General features: G+C 35.4%; 1 protein-coding gene across 1 annotated transcript in view; it reads right to left on the bottom strand.

Annotated features, from left to right (window-relative positions):
- Positions 1-14,544, bottom strand: part of PDS5A (PDS5 cohesin associated factor A) — a 216,501-nt gene that overhangs the window by 80,192 nt on the left and 121,765 nt on the right. The window contains exons 8-12 of the mRNA XM_007947143.2: positions 11,829-11,944; positions 9,538-9,632; positions 7,894-8,039; positions 2,136-2,287; positions 838-951 (exon numbers count right to left, since the gene is read on the bottom strand). Coding sequence (XP_007945334.2) covers positions 838-951; positions 2,136-2,287; positions 7,894-8,039; positions 9,538-9,632; positions 11,829-11,944 — 623 coding nt within the window. The remainder of the gene's footprint in view (positions 1-837; positions 952-2,135; positions 2,288-7,893; positions 8,040-9,537; positions 9,633-11,828; positions 11,945-14,544) is intronic.

Raw genomic sequence — 14,544 nt, forward strand, 5'->3', positions numbered from 1 at the left:
TTGGAATTATGTGAAAATTAACAGTTACACACACACACACATGCATGCATCCACACACAATGACTAGGTCCTAACACCCAGAAGAATCCGAATTCTCAGTGATAGGACTGACTTACTTTCGAAAAGCCTTCTTGAGGTGGTTTGACCAGTTGGTATAGGACAGTTCCATTTTATGCCACTTGTTCTGGCAAAAATTATTAATAGTGTCCCCTAGCACTCTCAAATATATCCCAAACTGGATAATCAATTATATGGTTATCCTATTTAGAGGTTATTTGCATATATTCTGATAAAGAATCAGTACCTTAAGCTAGAAGAATAAAGCTCTACTAGTGGAATTTAGAAGCCAATCAACAGGTAAAGAAAAGATATTTTGGCATGGGGAAGATATTTTGGCAAGGGGATTTCCTGGAATTCCTAAAACCTATTTCTGACCCAGTTGACTAATCTACCTATGCACAAAGGAATATTTTTACTTTCAATCGACCTTGATTGAATTCTGATTTTTTTTCTCTTACAAAGATTAAGGTGATGTGATGATTCAATTACAAAAGCAATAACCTCATCAAAAACAATGTTACATTCCAACCAAACCAAACCAAACCAAACCAAACTCCCTGTGTTAAGTTGATACCCGACTCACAGCGAACCCTCCTTGGGTTTCCAAGGCGGTATCACTACGGAAGCAGATTGCCCAATCTATCTTCTGAGCAGTGGCGGTTAGCAGTCAAATGCCTTAGGCACTATGTAATGAGAGCTCCTTATGTTAGATTAGGTGAAGTAATTTTATGAAATCTTTAGAAGATACTCCAAAAACTCATATAAAAAGTGACTTACTTTACAGCATTTGGATCCAAGCTAGCATATAAATAATACAAGCATTTCATTCTCTCTTCTGTTTCCAGGTTGTGGGGGACAAGATATTGAGCAAAGATTTTCTCTACCAATAGCCTGTGAAAGGAAAAAAAACAAGATAACACTCTAATTTTTAAAAAGCCATAGTCATTTTATATTTTAACCATTTCATGAAAATATATCACCAATGGTGATAGCTATGTAGGCAAATATGATGGAAAAAATGATATTATCAGTTCCTTTCCTTGAAAGATTTTAATACAATTATTTTTAAACTTAGTGCTATATGGGTTGCTATTTGTGGCTGGACTGTTTTAATTTGTCAACACAAAACATCTCTTCCATATATTACTCTGAAACACAGGGTACTAGGCTGTTCATCTACTATTCAGCAGTCCAGAGATCTATCAAGTTCTTTAATACTACATATAAAGCTATGTTCACAATCAGAGCTGATTCTCAAGAAACATTAGCTTTGTTTAATTACAGTTCAGTTCCTTTCCCATGTAGTCATTTAGCAAAAACAGGAGCATCTTCCTTTGTGTTACCGCCAAAAATTTTAGGTTTTGCTGTGGACATGTGATTGCTCTTCTCTCCATGGTATAAACTCCTTACTAATACTGGAATGTCCTAACTAAGCTTATATCTATCATTCAGTATGACTGGAATAAGAAAACACAAGTGCTCATCATTAACCAATGAAATGCATATTCATAGATGACATTTTGTCAGTCTAATTAAAAAAAAAAAAGCAAAGTATTTTGCAAAATCCAAGTATCATTAGTACAATTCAACATACAATTACAAGTAACATCCAGAAAATAAAAACAACATAGTAATTCCTCTACGGGTATTAACAATGTTGCAGAAAGGATAGGAATAACTATTAGTTATTGAATAGTGCTGAACTGCTAGGCATTAGGCTAGGGAGCTTTGCAATTCATTAGTCGATTGATCTCCATGACAATCCTATTGCATCCTAAAAGCATCATTATTCTCCTTTTTAGATAAAACTGAAGGTCACAGAAGTTAAGTCACCTGTGCATTAGTACCTAGCTAATAAGGGGTAGGGTTAACTTTTGGTCTCAGGTATGTCTGACTCCAAAGCCCATGCCTATTTCATGGTATTATGCTACTTTATAATCTCAATTAGAGAATTATTTGAACACAGTACATACAAATAAGCTTAGAAATTACATTTAAAAGCTAAACAGAAATGAACTGTAAAAAAATTAACTTCAGTTTTACGTTCAACCATTCTACCAACATATTGGACTCACTTGTCATCGATGCTATTCTGATAATAAATATGCAAAAGTTTGTCCTTTATCCAGCTGACTTTCTCTGCAGCTTCCTTTCCTGCTTCACCATGAAGACAGTATTTCTTATAAAGCTGAGCCAAACCCATCATAGCCTCTTTTCTTACTCGCCACTAGAAAGTATAAAGTTTATTAGATGACCTAGACATTAAAACTTAAAAGAAATTACCTGTAAGATTAATCAACATACAACAGAAAGGAGAGACTTACTAGATAACAACAGAGTGCTTGCCATTGGAATTTACAGGGAATATAAATTAACTTCCAATAATTTTTCTGAAAAAGAGATACTCATCATGGCAAAACTGAGACTACTATGCTTTAGCAAGCAATAGAAGTTGTGTTTTAAACTGAATATAGCATACTGAACCGTATTAATTGCCATAGCTTCAGGAGGTTGCACAATCAGTCTTATGTGTGCATACATATAAACTGGCACAACAATTTTCTTCATAAGAGGCAGGCAATTGTTTTATCAACCATTTAAAATCTCTTGTTATTTAGAAGGAGCTCTGGTGGTTCTCATTTAGAAGGGAGATTAATCATCCATTGCAAATACTGCTGATTTATCAATTTTTTATTTCCCTCAAAGTCAAAGAATAGTCGGTCTTAGAGAACATTTTATTCAATTCTCTCTAAAATAATTTGGCAAACTACTAAAAGTGATTGAAAGGTAAAAGAAAAAGTATATAATTAATTCTGCAAGCAAAAGCCCTATTATTTGTTGCCAATCAGAATAAATAGTATAAAACTTATTACCATGAATTCTGAAATTAGAAAGCTAGAAAAGATCTTAGTGACCCTCTAAAGTGAACTTCCTTACTTGGTAGATTACAGCAAATGATTTACTCAGTCACACATAGCTAATTAATGGAAGATACTTGGGAAAGTTTCACTAGGGAAAGAAACAAAGCAGGTAGGCAGTGGGTAAGGAGGAAAGGAGAAATAAACACCTAGAGTGAGGTATAAAATGCAACAAAAAAATAATCAAAAAAGACATTTGTCTCAATACCAAATCAGAGTATAGTATATCTGATGTATTTGCACACATACCTCCTTATGAATTTTCTGGACCATTCTCTATTTTTAGTTTACTTAGTGGATAAAACAAAACTGCTTTTCTGGTGGCGTAGCGCCTAAGGCATCTGACTGCTAACGAGAAGGCTGGTGGTTCAAACCCACTAGCCCCTCCTTGGAAGGAAGGTTGGGCAATCTACTCCTGTAGTGACACCGCCTCGGAAACCCAAGGAGGAGTTGCAATGAGTTGAGTCTGACTCAACAGCAGTGGGTTTGATATATATTTTTTTTAAACCATATAACAGGTATCAAATGTTTTTTGACATTTCTTATATAAAACCAAACACTGTGAGCAATGAAATCTAAGATTATGTCCAGTCCCTATATTTTATAGGGAAGAAAAATTTTAAAAAGTTATGCCCAAGGTCATCTAACTTAAACCAAAATCCAAGTCCTAATAGGCCCATTGCGTGTTCTAGTGACCATATCACATGGTTTCAGTTGGAATCATTTATCTGACTCTTCCTGAAACTATGAAACAAACATTGAGAGAAGTAGGAGTGAAATTTTTCTAAGAGGAAATTACACAAATGGCAATAACAAACTGAGAGAGAGTGGAAGAGATAAAGAGGGGAATTGCCAACTAACCACTAGGTGGAGTATCATTTCATTTAAATTAAAACCAAGGGGAAAAAATCTGCAAAGTTATAATTACTGGTACTGTTGAGTAAGTTAAACAGAGTCTACCACCATATACTTGCCTCCTGTGACTATATTAACACTAAACACTACTTTGTGGTATATTTCATAACCAAGAACAATTCCTTTTTCTATCGTCATATTATAGCTAAATCACATTGGTTTCTGGAGGACGACAAGTTTTCAACCATGCCTCAAATAAATAGTGCATTGCAAGGTAACCTCTGTTAAAGATGTTAATAACTAGCTGCTTAATCAGCCTGCCTTGTATGTCCATCTCTTGTGTATAGTTGACACTATTCCTTAACAAGTGCTGTTGCCGATCTTATTACTACTCTTCTTCATTGACCCACATTTCTAGCTGGATCAAATGAAGGAAATTGCACAATAAAAGTAAACACATAACCAACATTTCTGTCTAATGTTGCCATAAACCAAAAAAAACCAAACTCACTGCCATCGAGTCAATTCCAACTCAAGTGACCCCTTTGGGTTTCTGAGGTGATAAATCTTTATGGAAGTAGATTGCAGTCTTCCTTCTGGTGAGTGGTGTGTGGGTTTGAACTGCCAACCTTCTGGTTAGCAGTTAAATGCCTTAAGTGCTGCACTACCAGCGCTCCCTAGGTTGGCATAGTACTATTACTAGATTGGCATAGTAATGTGAAAACACCACTTACTTAGAAAGTATGATATTCTTTTAGCTCAGTGAATGAGAAAACCAGTTAAGTTATGCTGTCGTCGTTATGTGCTGTTGAGTCAGCCCTGACTCATAGCGACCCCTCCTTGGGTTTCTGAGGTGGTTATCACTACAGAAGTAGATTGTCCAACCTTCCTTCCAAGGTGTGGCTGTTGGGTTTGAACCAAAAGCATTCTGGTTAGCAGCCAAGTGCCTTAGGCACTATACACTCCTTAGGCACAAGATAGTTATTTTCATTGGGGAGCTCAAGACCATAGTCTCAGGAGACATCAAGGTCAACTGACATATCATAATCCACGAAGACAATGTTCTACATCCTACTTTGGTAAGTAGCTACTGAGGATTTAAAAGCCTGAAAGGCAATCTAAGACAAAATCTGGAATGAAGAAAAGTGAAGAAAATTAAAGACACACGGAAACAATTATTCCAAAGGACTAATGGACCATGTGAATTCCAGCCTCCATGATGCTGAGACCAGAAGAGCTAGATAGTTCCTGCCTCCTACTCTGAAAGGGATATGACAGGAGGTCCTGGATAGAGTGGGAAAATAATGTGGAACAAAACTCATAATGCTGAGTGAAATAACTCAATCACAGAAGGACAAATATTATATTGGTACATTATTGTAAAAACTCAAGGAAAGGTTTATATATAGTAGGAAAGTTACTTTGTTGGTTACGAGGGATGGGAGAGGATGGTAGGGAACACTGCTAGATAGATAGAGACAAGTATTGATTTGGGTGAAAGGAAGGGCAATGTATCAAATGTGAGTGATCAACACGGTGGCACTGAGGAAGACGAAGACATACAGAAGAAGTACATGGGAAGTTCAGGAAACAAAGATGAACCATTCTGCATGTACACTACTGCATTGTGAGTGATGGCAGCATTAATCTACATGTGGACAGATGGGTGGACAGGCTGAATGATCAGATATGTCAAGGCAAGGAACAGTGTGCCCATGACAATGTACAGAGTTAGCAGACAATGTTTCTGCATTCATATTTGTATGTGCTGTAAGAACATTCAGGTGTCAAATACTGTATGAGTCCCTTATTGTAAAAAGTCAAGGAAAGGTTTCTACATGGAAGGAGATTTTCTTTGTTAGTTACCAGGGGTGGGAGGGAGGGGAACACTGCTAGATAGGCAGAGACAAGCATTGATTTGGGTGAAGAGAAGGGCAAGGTACCAAATATGAGTGATCAACACGGATACACTGAGGAAGATAGAGACAGGTACATGGAGGTACAGAAAACAAAGACAAAACTTTGAACATACAGTACTGTGTTGTCAGTGATGGCAAACATTGATATACGGGTGAACAGATGGGTGGGCAGGCTGAACGATTAGGTATATCTATACGGGGGGGAATGTGCCCATGACCATGTATAGGGTTGGGAGACAATGTTTCTACAAGTATATGTGTATGTTCTGTAAGAATTCCCAGGTATATAGTACAGCTGACAAGGGACAAGGCTGTAATCACTTCTTGGCCACAGGCAGCTACCCAGAGGGAGCAAGTAGTTGGACCTGTGGGCTCGGGACCATGGTCGCAGGGCACATCAAGCTCAACTGGCATAACATACTACACAAAACATTGTTCCACATCCTATTTTGCTGAGTAGTGACTGAGACCTTAAAAGCTTGTAAGTGGCCATCTAGATGTAATGATGGGGCTACCCTTGTACAGAGCAAAGGAGAACGAAGAAAACCAAAGATGCATGGAAACAATTAGTCCAAGGGACTGGTATATCATGTGATCCTCAGCCTATATGACTATGAGAACAGAAGAAGAAGTAGATGGTGCCTGGCTACCACTATCAACCACTCAGAGGAGGATCACTGCAGGAGATCCTGGATAGAGTGGGAGAACAAGGTGGAACAAAACTCAAAATCATAAAAAAAGACCAGGTTTGCTGGTCTGATAGAGCCTGGTAAGACCCCTGAGACTATGGCCCTTAGCCATCCTTCTGGTGTGGAACTGAATTCATTCTGTGGCTTCCAGCCAAACAAAAGACAGGCATATGGGTTGAACATTTACATCAGGTAGCTACTTGGAGTGATCAATCATGGGAGAACAGAAAGTCAGGGTTTGCACAGGGAGACAGCTTTCGGGGCAAGAGTGCATGAGAATGAAGGACACAGGGAAGTGGTAACTATGGGGAAGAAGTGGGAAGAGAGCTATTACACTGTGGGGAATTGCAGTCAATGTCATGAGACAAAAGGTATATGAACTGTTGTCTCAAAAATGAATTTGCTCTATAAACTTTCACTCAAATAACAATAAAAATTAAACAAACAAAAAAAAAAAACTCAAAAAAGGCTAGCTTACTAATGTGATAGAGACTGTTAAAGTCCCAAGACTATGTCACTTAGATAGGCCTCAAGCCTGGAACTGAACTCACCACTGTGGCTCAACATTCGGCCAACAATACATAGGCCTACAAGGTGAATATGACCAGAGAGGTACATACCCCTTAGAACAATCAACTACATGAAATCAAAAGGACAGCATTTGTCCAAGGATAAAGCTCAGAAGGCAAGAATTGATAAGAGGAATGGAAATGGGAAACACAGGGAGGAAGTGGACAGAGTACTGTTATATCATGAACATTGCAATCAATGCCACAAAGCAAAATGTGTATGAACTGTTGAATGGAAAACCAACTTGCTCTATGAACTTTCACTCAAATTACAATAAAAAGTTAGGACGAAAAGAAAAATGATATTCATTTTTTGAAATACTAGCTATAAGAAATATAGCTGACCTATCACTATTCTGGGAGCTCTGGTGGTGCAGTGCCTAAGGCATTTGACTGCTAACCAGAAGGCTGGGGCTTCAAACAGGCCAGCCACTCCTCAGAAGGAAGGTTGGGCAATCTACTTCCATAGAGATACTGATTCGGAAACTCAAGGAGGGGTCGCTATGAGTCAGATCCGACTCGACGGCACTGCATTTAATTTTTGGTTATTACTATTCTTATATAAGTGAAAGGATAAAATGAAACTTCACTTATTTAATTTAGCTGTTCTTTTATAAAAGAATGCTAGAAGAGCAATCTGTGTCTAAGATCAGAAAAGCTATAGAATTCAATTTATTTATTCATGAAGATAATTAATAGAAAGTTAGACTGGAAACACACAAATTAATGGCTGTTTATTAATTTGACTTTTACCCGGAAACACTTGAAATATAATAGACAATACCTCTTACACTATGTGGCAAAGAATCTAAACACAGTAGTGCCCAAAAGACATAGTCAATAAACACAGTAAATGCCAAATTAAAAATTGTCTTGGATTTACCCGTTTGTCCAGTGTTCTTTCCCTTACAAAGCCAAGTAGCTGATCATTGACTAAGGCAAGGTCTCTTTTGGCAGCTGTTATTATAGTAACAATAACATCGTGACGAATAGCTTCTTCTGGATCATGTGATCTTACTTTCAAATATTCTGTAATAACAGGAAAGTTAAGCTGTTAGCTAGCTATATAATTTGTCATGAAACAAAAAGTTAGAAAAGATTTTAAGCTTTTGTCCATACTAAATAATATTTGCTAAAATGTGGAACACATTAAAATAATTTTCTTTTGAGGAAGTAGTATATTACATAATCATAAAATAAACTATACCACACCACTTATTAGTGCACTGTCATGTCTTAATGTATTTTACCTAGACTATACTGGACCAAAAAGCAACATCATGATAAACAGAGAAACACAGTGAAGTTGTCAAGGACGTCATTTCACTTGGATCCACAATTAATGCCTATGGAAACAGCAGTTAAGAAATCAACCAATAAATTGCACTGGGCAAACAGACCTCTTTAAAGTGTTAAAAAGCAAAGATGTCACCTTTAGGACTAAGACATGGTATTATCAATTTCTTTGTATGCATGTAACAGCTGGACAATGAATAAGCCAAGATGGAATAAGAACTGATGCATTTTCATTATGGTGTTGGTGAAGAATATTGAATTTACCATGGACTATCAAAAGAACAAACAAATCTATCTTGGAAGAAGTACAGCCAGAATGCTTTCTAGAAGTTAGGATGGTAAGACTTTGTCTCATATATTTTAGACAGGTTATCAAGAGGGACCAGTCCCTGGAGAAGAACATCATTCTTATTAAAGGAGTGGGTCAGCAAAACAAAAGAAGACCCTCAGTGACATAGATTGACATACTGGCTGCAACAATGGGCTCAAATACAGCAATGATTGTGAGGATGGTGCAGGCCTGGGCAGTGTTTTATCTGTTGTACAAAGGGTTGCTATACTCAGAAATGACTTGATGGCAACTAACAAAAAAACCACCCTAGAAAATCCAAATCATAATATATCTGATTTACAGTTTAGAATTTCAGTTATAAACTAAAAGAGATTTTTTTTTAAAGTAAAAATGTTTATAGGAAGTTAGCTGACAGATACCTGTGTGTTACACAACATAAAATCTAAACTAACATTCACTGACTTACAAAATATTTCCAAAATAACTCACAATACAAACCTAATCAAAACAAAAAATGTTATCTCCTGCTTTTTTCAGGCAACATTTTGAGAAAAGCCATTTCCTACCACCAGAAAAGTCGGTTCAAATACTCTTGTTTCAAGTGAAGATGCATAAGAAATTCTAGTACAGAAGATAATAATTTTTCTCTTTATTATTAGATATATTACTATATTTAACTATCATATAATGATTTGTGCCCAAACTCAATACATTATAAGAAATAATCTTTCTCCTTAAAATATGATTTCCAAAAAAATTACAAAGGATTAAAATTTTAAATTTCAAATGTAATTTTACTGTGTAAAAATGAAATCATTTACTAGTGCATGATTACCATAGCCAGATAAAATCTATTCAGAAAATGAAGTTGAGTTACAGGTCACACTTAAAATATATTTATTTGTTTACTCTAAAATGTATAAGAACAAGCTAGCTTACCTGTGAGATCCTTTGCTAAATCTGGGTGATTCATTAAACAGTGACTGGCAAATTTCACACTTTCTAATCTCACAGGAACATGAATGTCATTAAATCTACAAAAGAGTGCTAAATATTAATTTTAAATCAAAATAATTCTCTCAAAATAAGGTATATAAGGATTATAAATGCTGATAATCAACAGTTACTGATTAAACAGTTTGTTGATTATTCTAGAGACAGCTATATGTTCTAAAGAAGAATATACAGTACTTACAAATGAAAAAGACATAATTTCACAAACACACTTTCAAAAACAGAATTTGCTTACCATGTGAAAAAAAAAAAAAAACACAGTATAAACACATCCTTCAACCCCAACCAACTATCACATTTCTAAAGTAAAAGAAATTAAGAATTTAAAATTATGTTACAAAACAAACAAAAAATAAAAATTCAAAACGTACAAAAGCTGTTTCAAAAATACACTTATAAATGGAAAACATTGGGGAGCAAGACAAGGGAAGCAAAATCATATATAAAAGGAGGAGGCAGAAGTTAGAAAATGAGTGCATTATTGCCTTATAATACATTGATCAGGGCTAGCTTGTAGTAAAATGCTCTTTTAAAACTCTAGTACACAAAATACTCAAAAAAACAACCAAACTCACTGCCATTGAGTTGATTCTGACTCATAGCGACCTCCATTGGGCTTCTCAGGCAATAAATCTTTATGGAAGTAGATTGCCCCAAGTTCCTTCTGTGGAACAGCTGGTAGGTTTGAACCACCAACATTTTGGTTAGCAATCAAATGGTTTAGGCACCGTGCTACTAGAGCTGTTTAGTATACAAAATGCCACATGTAAATTCAAAACTGCATATAAAAAACATAAGCTGAGTAACTCTCAAATTTAATTTTACTATTGGGCAATGTTTTAAAAAATATATTTGTTAATTATAAATGATGTAGATTTTACAGAGCAGGAAATATCTTCACTTTTCAAGTGATCTCATAAAATATTAGACTCAAGTTATTTAGTAAATGTCTATGGCCTCCTGCTTCCTTATCCTGAGTGAATGATCATATTTTAATAAAATCTTTCACTTGGAAGTTATAATTTTCTGAGAAAGAAAATGAAACATGATTATTTATGATCAAGTAATATTATAGAATATCAAATGTGATGTCATAATTAAGAGATAAACCGAGTCTTGCATATTTTACAAAATGTTTTGCTATGGATGCTGATGTCAATCACAGAGGCTAAAAATTCTTTCCCTGTATCTGCACAAGTTTACTTGATTCATTCAATCTCTATTAAATTCTTATGGAATAGCATTTAATTATTTGAATAGTTGGCATTTGGTTTTAAGAGCTTCAAAATGGCCTGTTATGAGCCAATAATGCAAAGATATCATTATATCCATGTCACAGATTTCTTTGTCATGTTTTAATACATAAAGTAGAATTAATATAAAGACTATTATAACGAGTTTAAGAGAATTTGAGACTAACTTTTGGACCACTTGAGCTAAACTATGGTGAACTGCAAATGTTCTCCAGGCTAGTAATTGTAAAATTATATTTCTCAATCAATTTTTGAAGCAAAGGAAATATGTACTTCAAACTCAGGGAGAAGTTAATACATTTTATGGATTTTTAAACCTTACCAGCAAATAGAAAACATTACCATCATCCTATGTTTTAAGAAAAAACACTAAAAATGTGAGTTAAGAGCAACGATATTTTCAATTTAAAAATCATATAATTATACCAATTTATGTAAATACACATCATGAAATTTTATAAGCTACAGACTCAAAAGATAATAAGAATGAGTAAATGAGTAATTTGCTTGATTGACAAATGCTGTGGAGTCTTAAAATTGGACCAGTATGTCTGTAGTTCCAAGGCGCTCTGGTGGAACAGAGCCTAAGGCATTTGATTGCTAACCAGAAGGCTGGTGGTTCAAACTCACCAGTGACACTGTGGAAGAAAGATGGGCAAGCTATTTCAGTGAAATTTACGACCTTAGAAACTGGATGGGAGTTGCTATGAGTCAGAACTGACTCAATGGCAATGGCTTGGTTTCGTTAGTTTTCCTTAGTCTCATGATTTACTTAAAAATCTTAACATTTAGAATGTTCTCAGATGTTATACAAGCTTTCTACAAAATTTTCCAACAGCTTACTCTCTAAGAAAGACAGTAACACAGATGCCATGGATACAAACAGACAATAATTAAAGTGAACCCTACTGACTAGCCTCCAAAACAAAGAAGTCAGAATTACAGAATTGCATATGTTCTTACCGTCCGAGAAAACACTGCCAAAGTGGACGATTCTGTGTTGCCAAATCAGAATCTTTAGAACCAAACAATTTAGCTAGAAGTCGAACAACAGCTAAACGCTCTTCTCCATCATTGCTCTAGTAGAAAAAAAAGATCAAAGAATAAATGAAGCCTGGGGTTACTGATCAAACCACAATTTCATACTTCTGCTTATAATGGTGAGAACTTCAAATCATGTGCTCTCTTCTACTATGCAGACATTGATTTGATTCCATGTTAATCATGGCTCTTTACTCTTACTTCACACTCTTCCAAATGTTAATTTATACTACTTTGCAGCTTGTTTGCAATCTACATATCTGTTGGAGATGTTTGCACATATAAGATAATCATACAATTCGAACAAATTCTAAGCTGCAAATAATCCTGCCATAAACAGTTCATTTTTAAAAAGAAATCTATCCTGCAATTTAAGCTCTGATATAAACAGCCACATAGATGCCACACACTTAACGTTTTGATACGTAAGTTTAATCATGTGAACCCTACTGAATACAGAACATGACATGAAAGAATGTAAGATTTTAATAGCACAGCAAGATTCTTAAGAGGATCTACAAAAAAGTAAAATTTAGTTTAAATCTGTTTTTCATCAAGGTCATCCTATTTTCTTATCCAAGGGAGCTCTGGTACATAGTGCCTAAGGCATCTGACTGCTAACCAGAAGGCTGGAGGTTCAAACCCACCAGTCACTCCTTGGAAGGAAGGTTGGGCAATCTACTTCCGTAGTGATACTGCCTCGGAAACCCAAGGAGGGGTCGCTATGAGTTAGGTCCGACTCAATGGTACACAACAACAACATTTTCTTATCCAGAAGATACGCTATGAAAGTTCTGTTTCAATTCTACTAGTGATACCTCATCTTAATGTAAATTAAGTTAGTATGAAACCATTTGGTGTAGGAAATGTTTTAAAACATCAAATATTCACTAGGAAAATAAATGCAATACTTAAAAGCAATCGCTAATTTTAACGTTCAAATACAAAGTGTGTCAAAAGCAACACCAGAAATGGCCCCTAAAAGACGTATGTGGAGAAATAAAAGAAGTTGAAATAGAAAATACAGACCATGGGAATTTTATCTTTTCCTTAAGAATGTTTTAACACTTGGGAATAGAGGATGTATGGGTAAAAGAGGAACATTTATCAAAAAGGTGTAAAAATGAAGTTTGCAACAAGTTTTTACACTTAACAACAAGACTTACATTCTTTGAAAAAATGCAGCCTTTTAATAGTACACTCTACTAGCAAACATAATTTATTTTTTAAGAACTATCAATCTATCCTAAATGTCAAACAGTGGAATGACTGGTAGTTTTGTTCTACTTGCAAGTGACTATTTTAATAGATTAGTTATTATTTCAAATAATAGTGGAACATTTCACGTCTATACTACTGAAATACTACTGAAATAAAAAGCTTGAGAACTTGCTCCCTTCCCTTTTTATAATTTAAAGTATATTCCCTGAGTGAGGTGGGAAAATGATTGAAGTGACAATAATGTTTTTCTTCGGCAATAATCATTTGGTGTCTTTGATCTATATTATTAATCTGAAAGTGAACACGATCTCGCTAAAGATACTACATATTATGAATTAAAATTACAAATATATATTTTTAATAATTAAAAGTGAGTAAAAATTGGTAATTCTGCATCAGCAGTTTACCAATGACTTTCGAAAGGTGCTTTAATAAAGTCACTCTAGTTGTCACTTCTCTCCAATCACAGCCACAAAAGGTAACTAACTCTACTACTATTTATAATTACAAAGTAACTGATTCAGAACCTCTGTGAAGTTTAATTTTTACTCCAACTAGTTTAAGACAAATATGACTGTTTTATGATTTTTAAATTTTAGGAATAAATATATGTCAGTCTTCCTCTTTGCCTGTTAGGTATTAAAAAACGTGAAAAAGAAAGAAAAAAGGCTGAAATGTAAAATATGTGAAATTCCTGATAACTACAGCTAAGGCTGTTAAGCAGCACAAATATTGTGAATCTCAGTTTCTTCATTTGTGATGAGAAAACTTCTACTTATACAGGCTAGAGCTGTACCTAGGTGTACCATAAATGAAATATTCCATTTTATTATTATTTACACACAATAATAGCAATAATGAAGTTTTTAAAAAGCAAATTTAGGGAGTTCAGGTAACATGGTGAAATAGGCAGAAAAACTACACAGCCCCTCTTCAACAACAACAAAAAAGAACCAATTAACATAGATACAGAAGATAATCCTGGAGCCCTGAGCTTTGAAGGGAACTATACAGAAGTGGATGAGGCACCAACCAGTAGAAAAACCTAAATAAAAACAGTGAGTATGGAGACAGAACTATGGATTGTCAGCTATGACAGGACCAACAGCCTAAATATTTCCAATTAGTGTTGGGACCTGAGATTTAACCAAAAGATCAGCCCTGGTCACCAAGGGCTGCAGGGACAACTATGTGATGGTGGCCTATGACTAGGAAGGAAAACAGAAGGAGGGAGACAACCCGAGCTGTGGACTTTCAGCTATCCTGAGGGCACAGCCATTTTGATTGTTTACGCGTGGCAGATGGAACACACAGGAATCAGATTGACTACATTTGTGGCAAGAGGCAGTGGAAAAGCTCAATATCTTCAGCCAAAACCAGGCCAGGAGCTGATTGTGGAACAGACCATCAACTGCTC

This window comes from Orycteropus afer, unplaced genomic scaffold (assembly GCF_000298275.1).
Source record: "Orycteropus afer afer isolate SDZICR_OR568_19922 unplaced genomic scaffold, OryAfe1.0 scaffold00176, whole genome shotgun sequence".
In the NCBI taxonomy this organism is placed as follows: Eukaryota; Metazoa; Chordata; class Mammalia; order Tubulidentata; family Orycteropodidae; genus Orycteropus; species Orycteropus afer.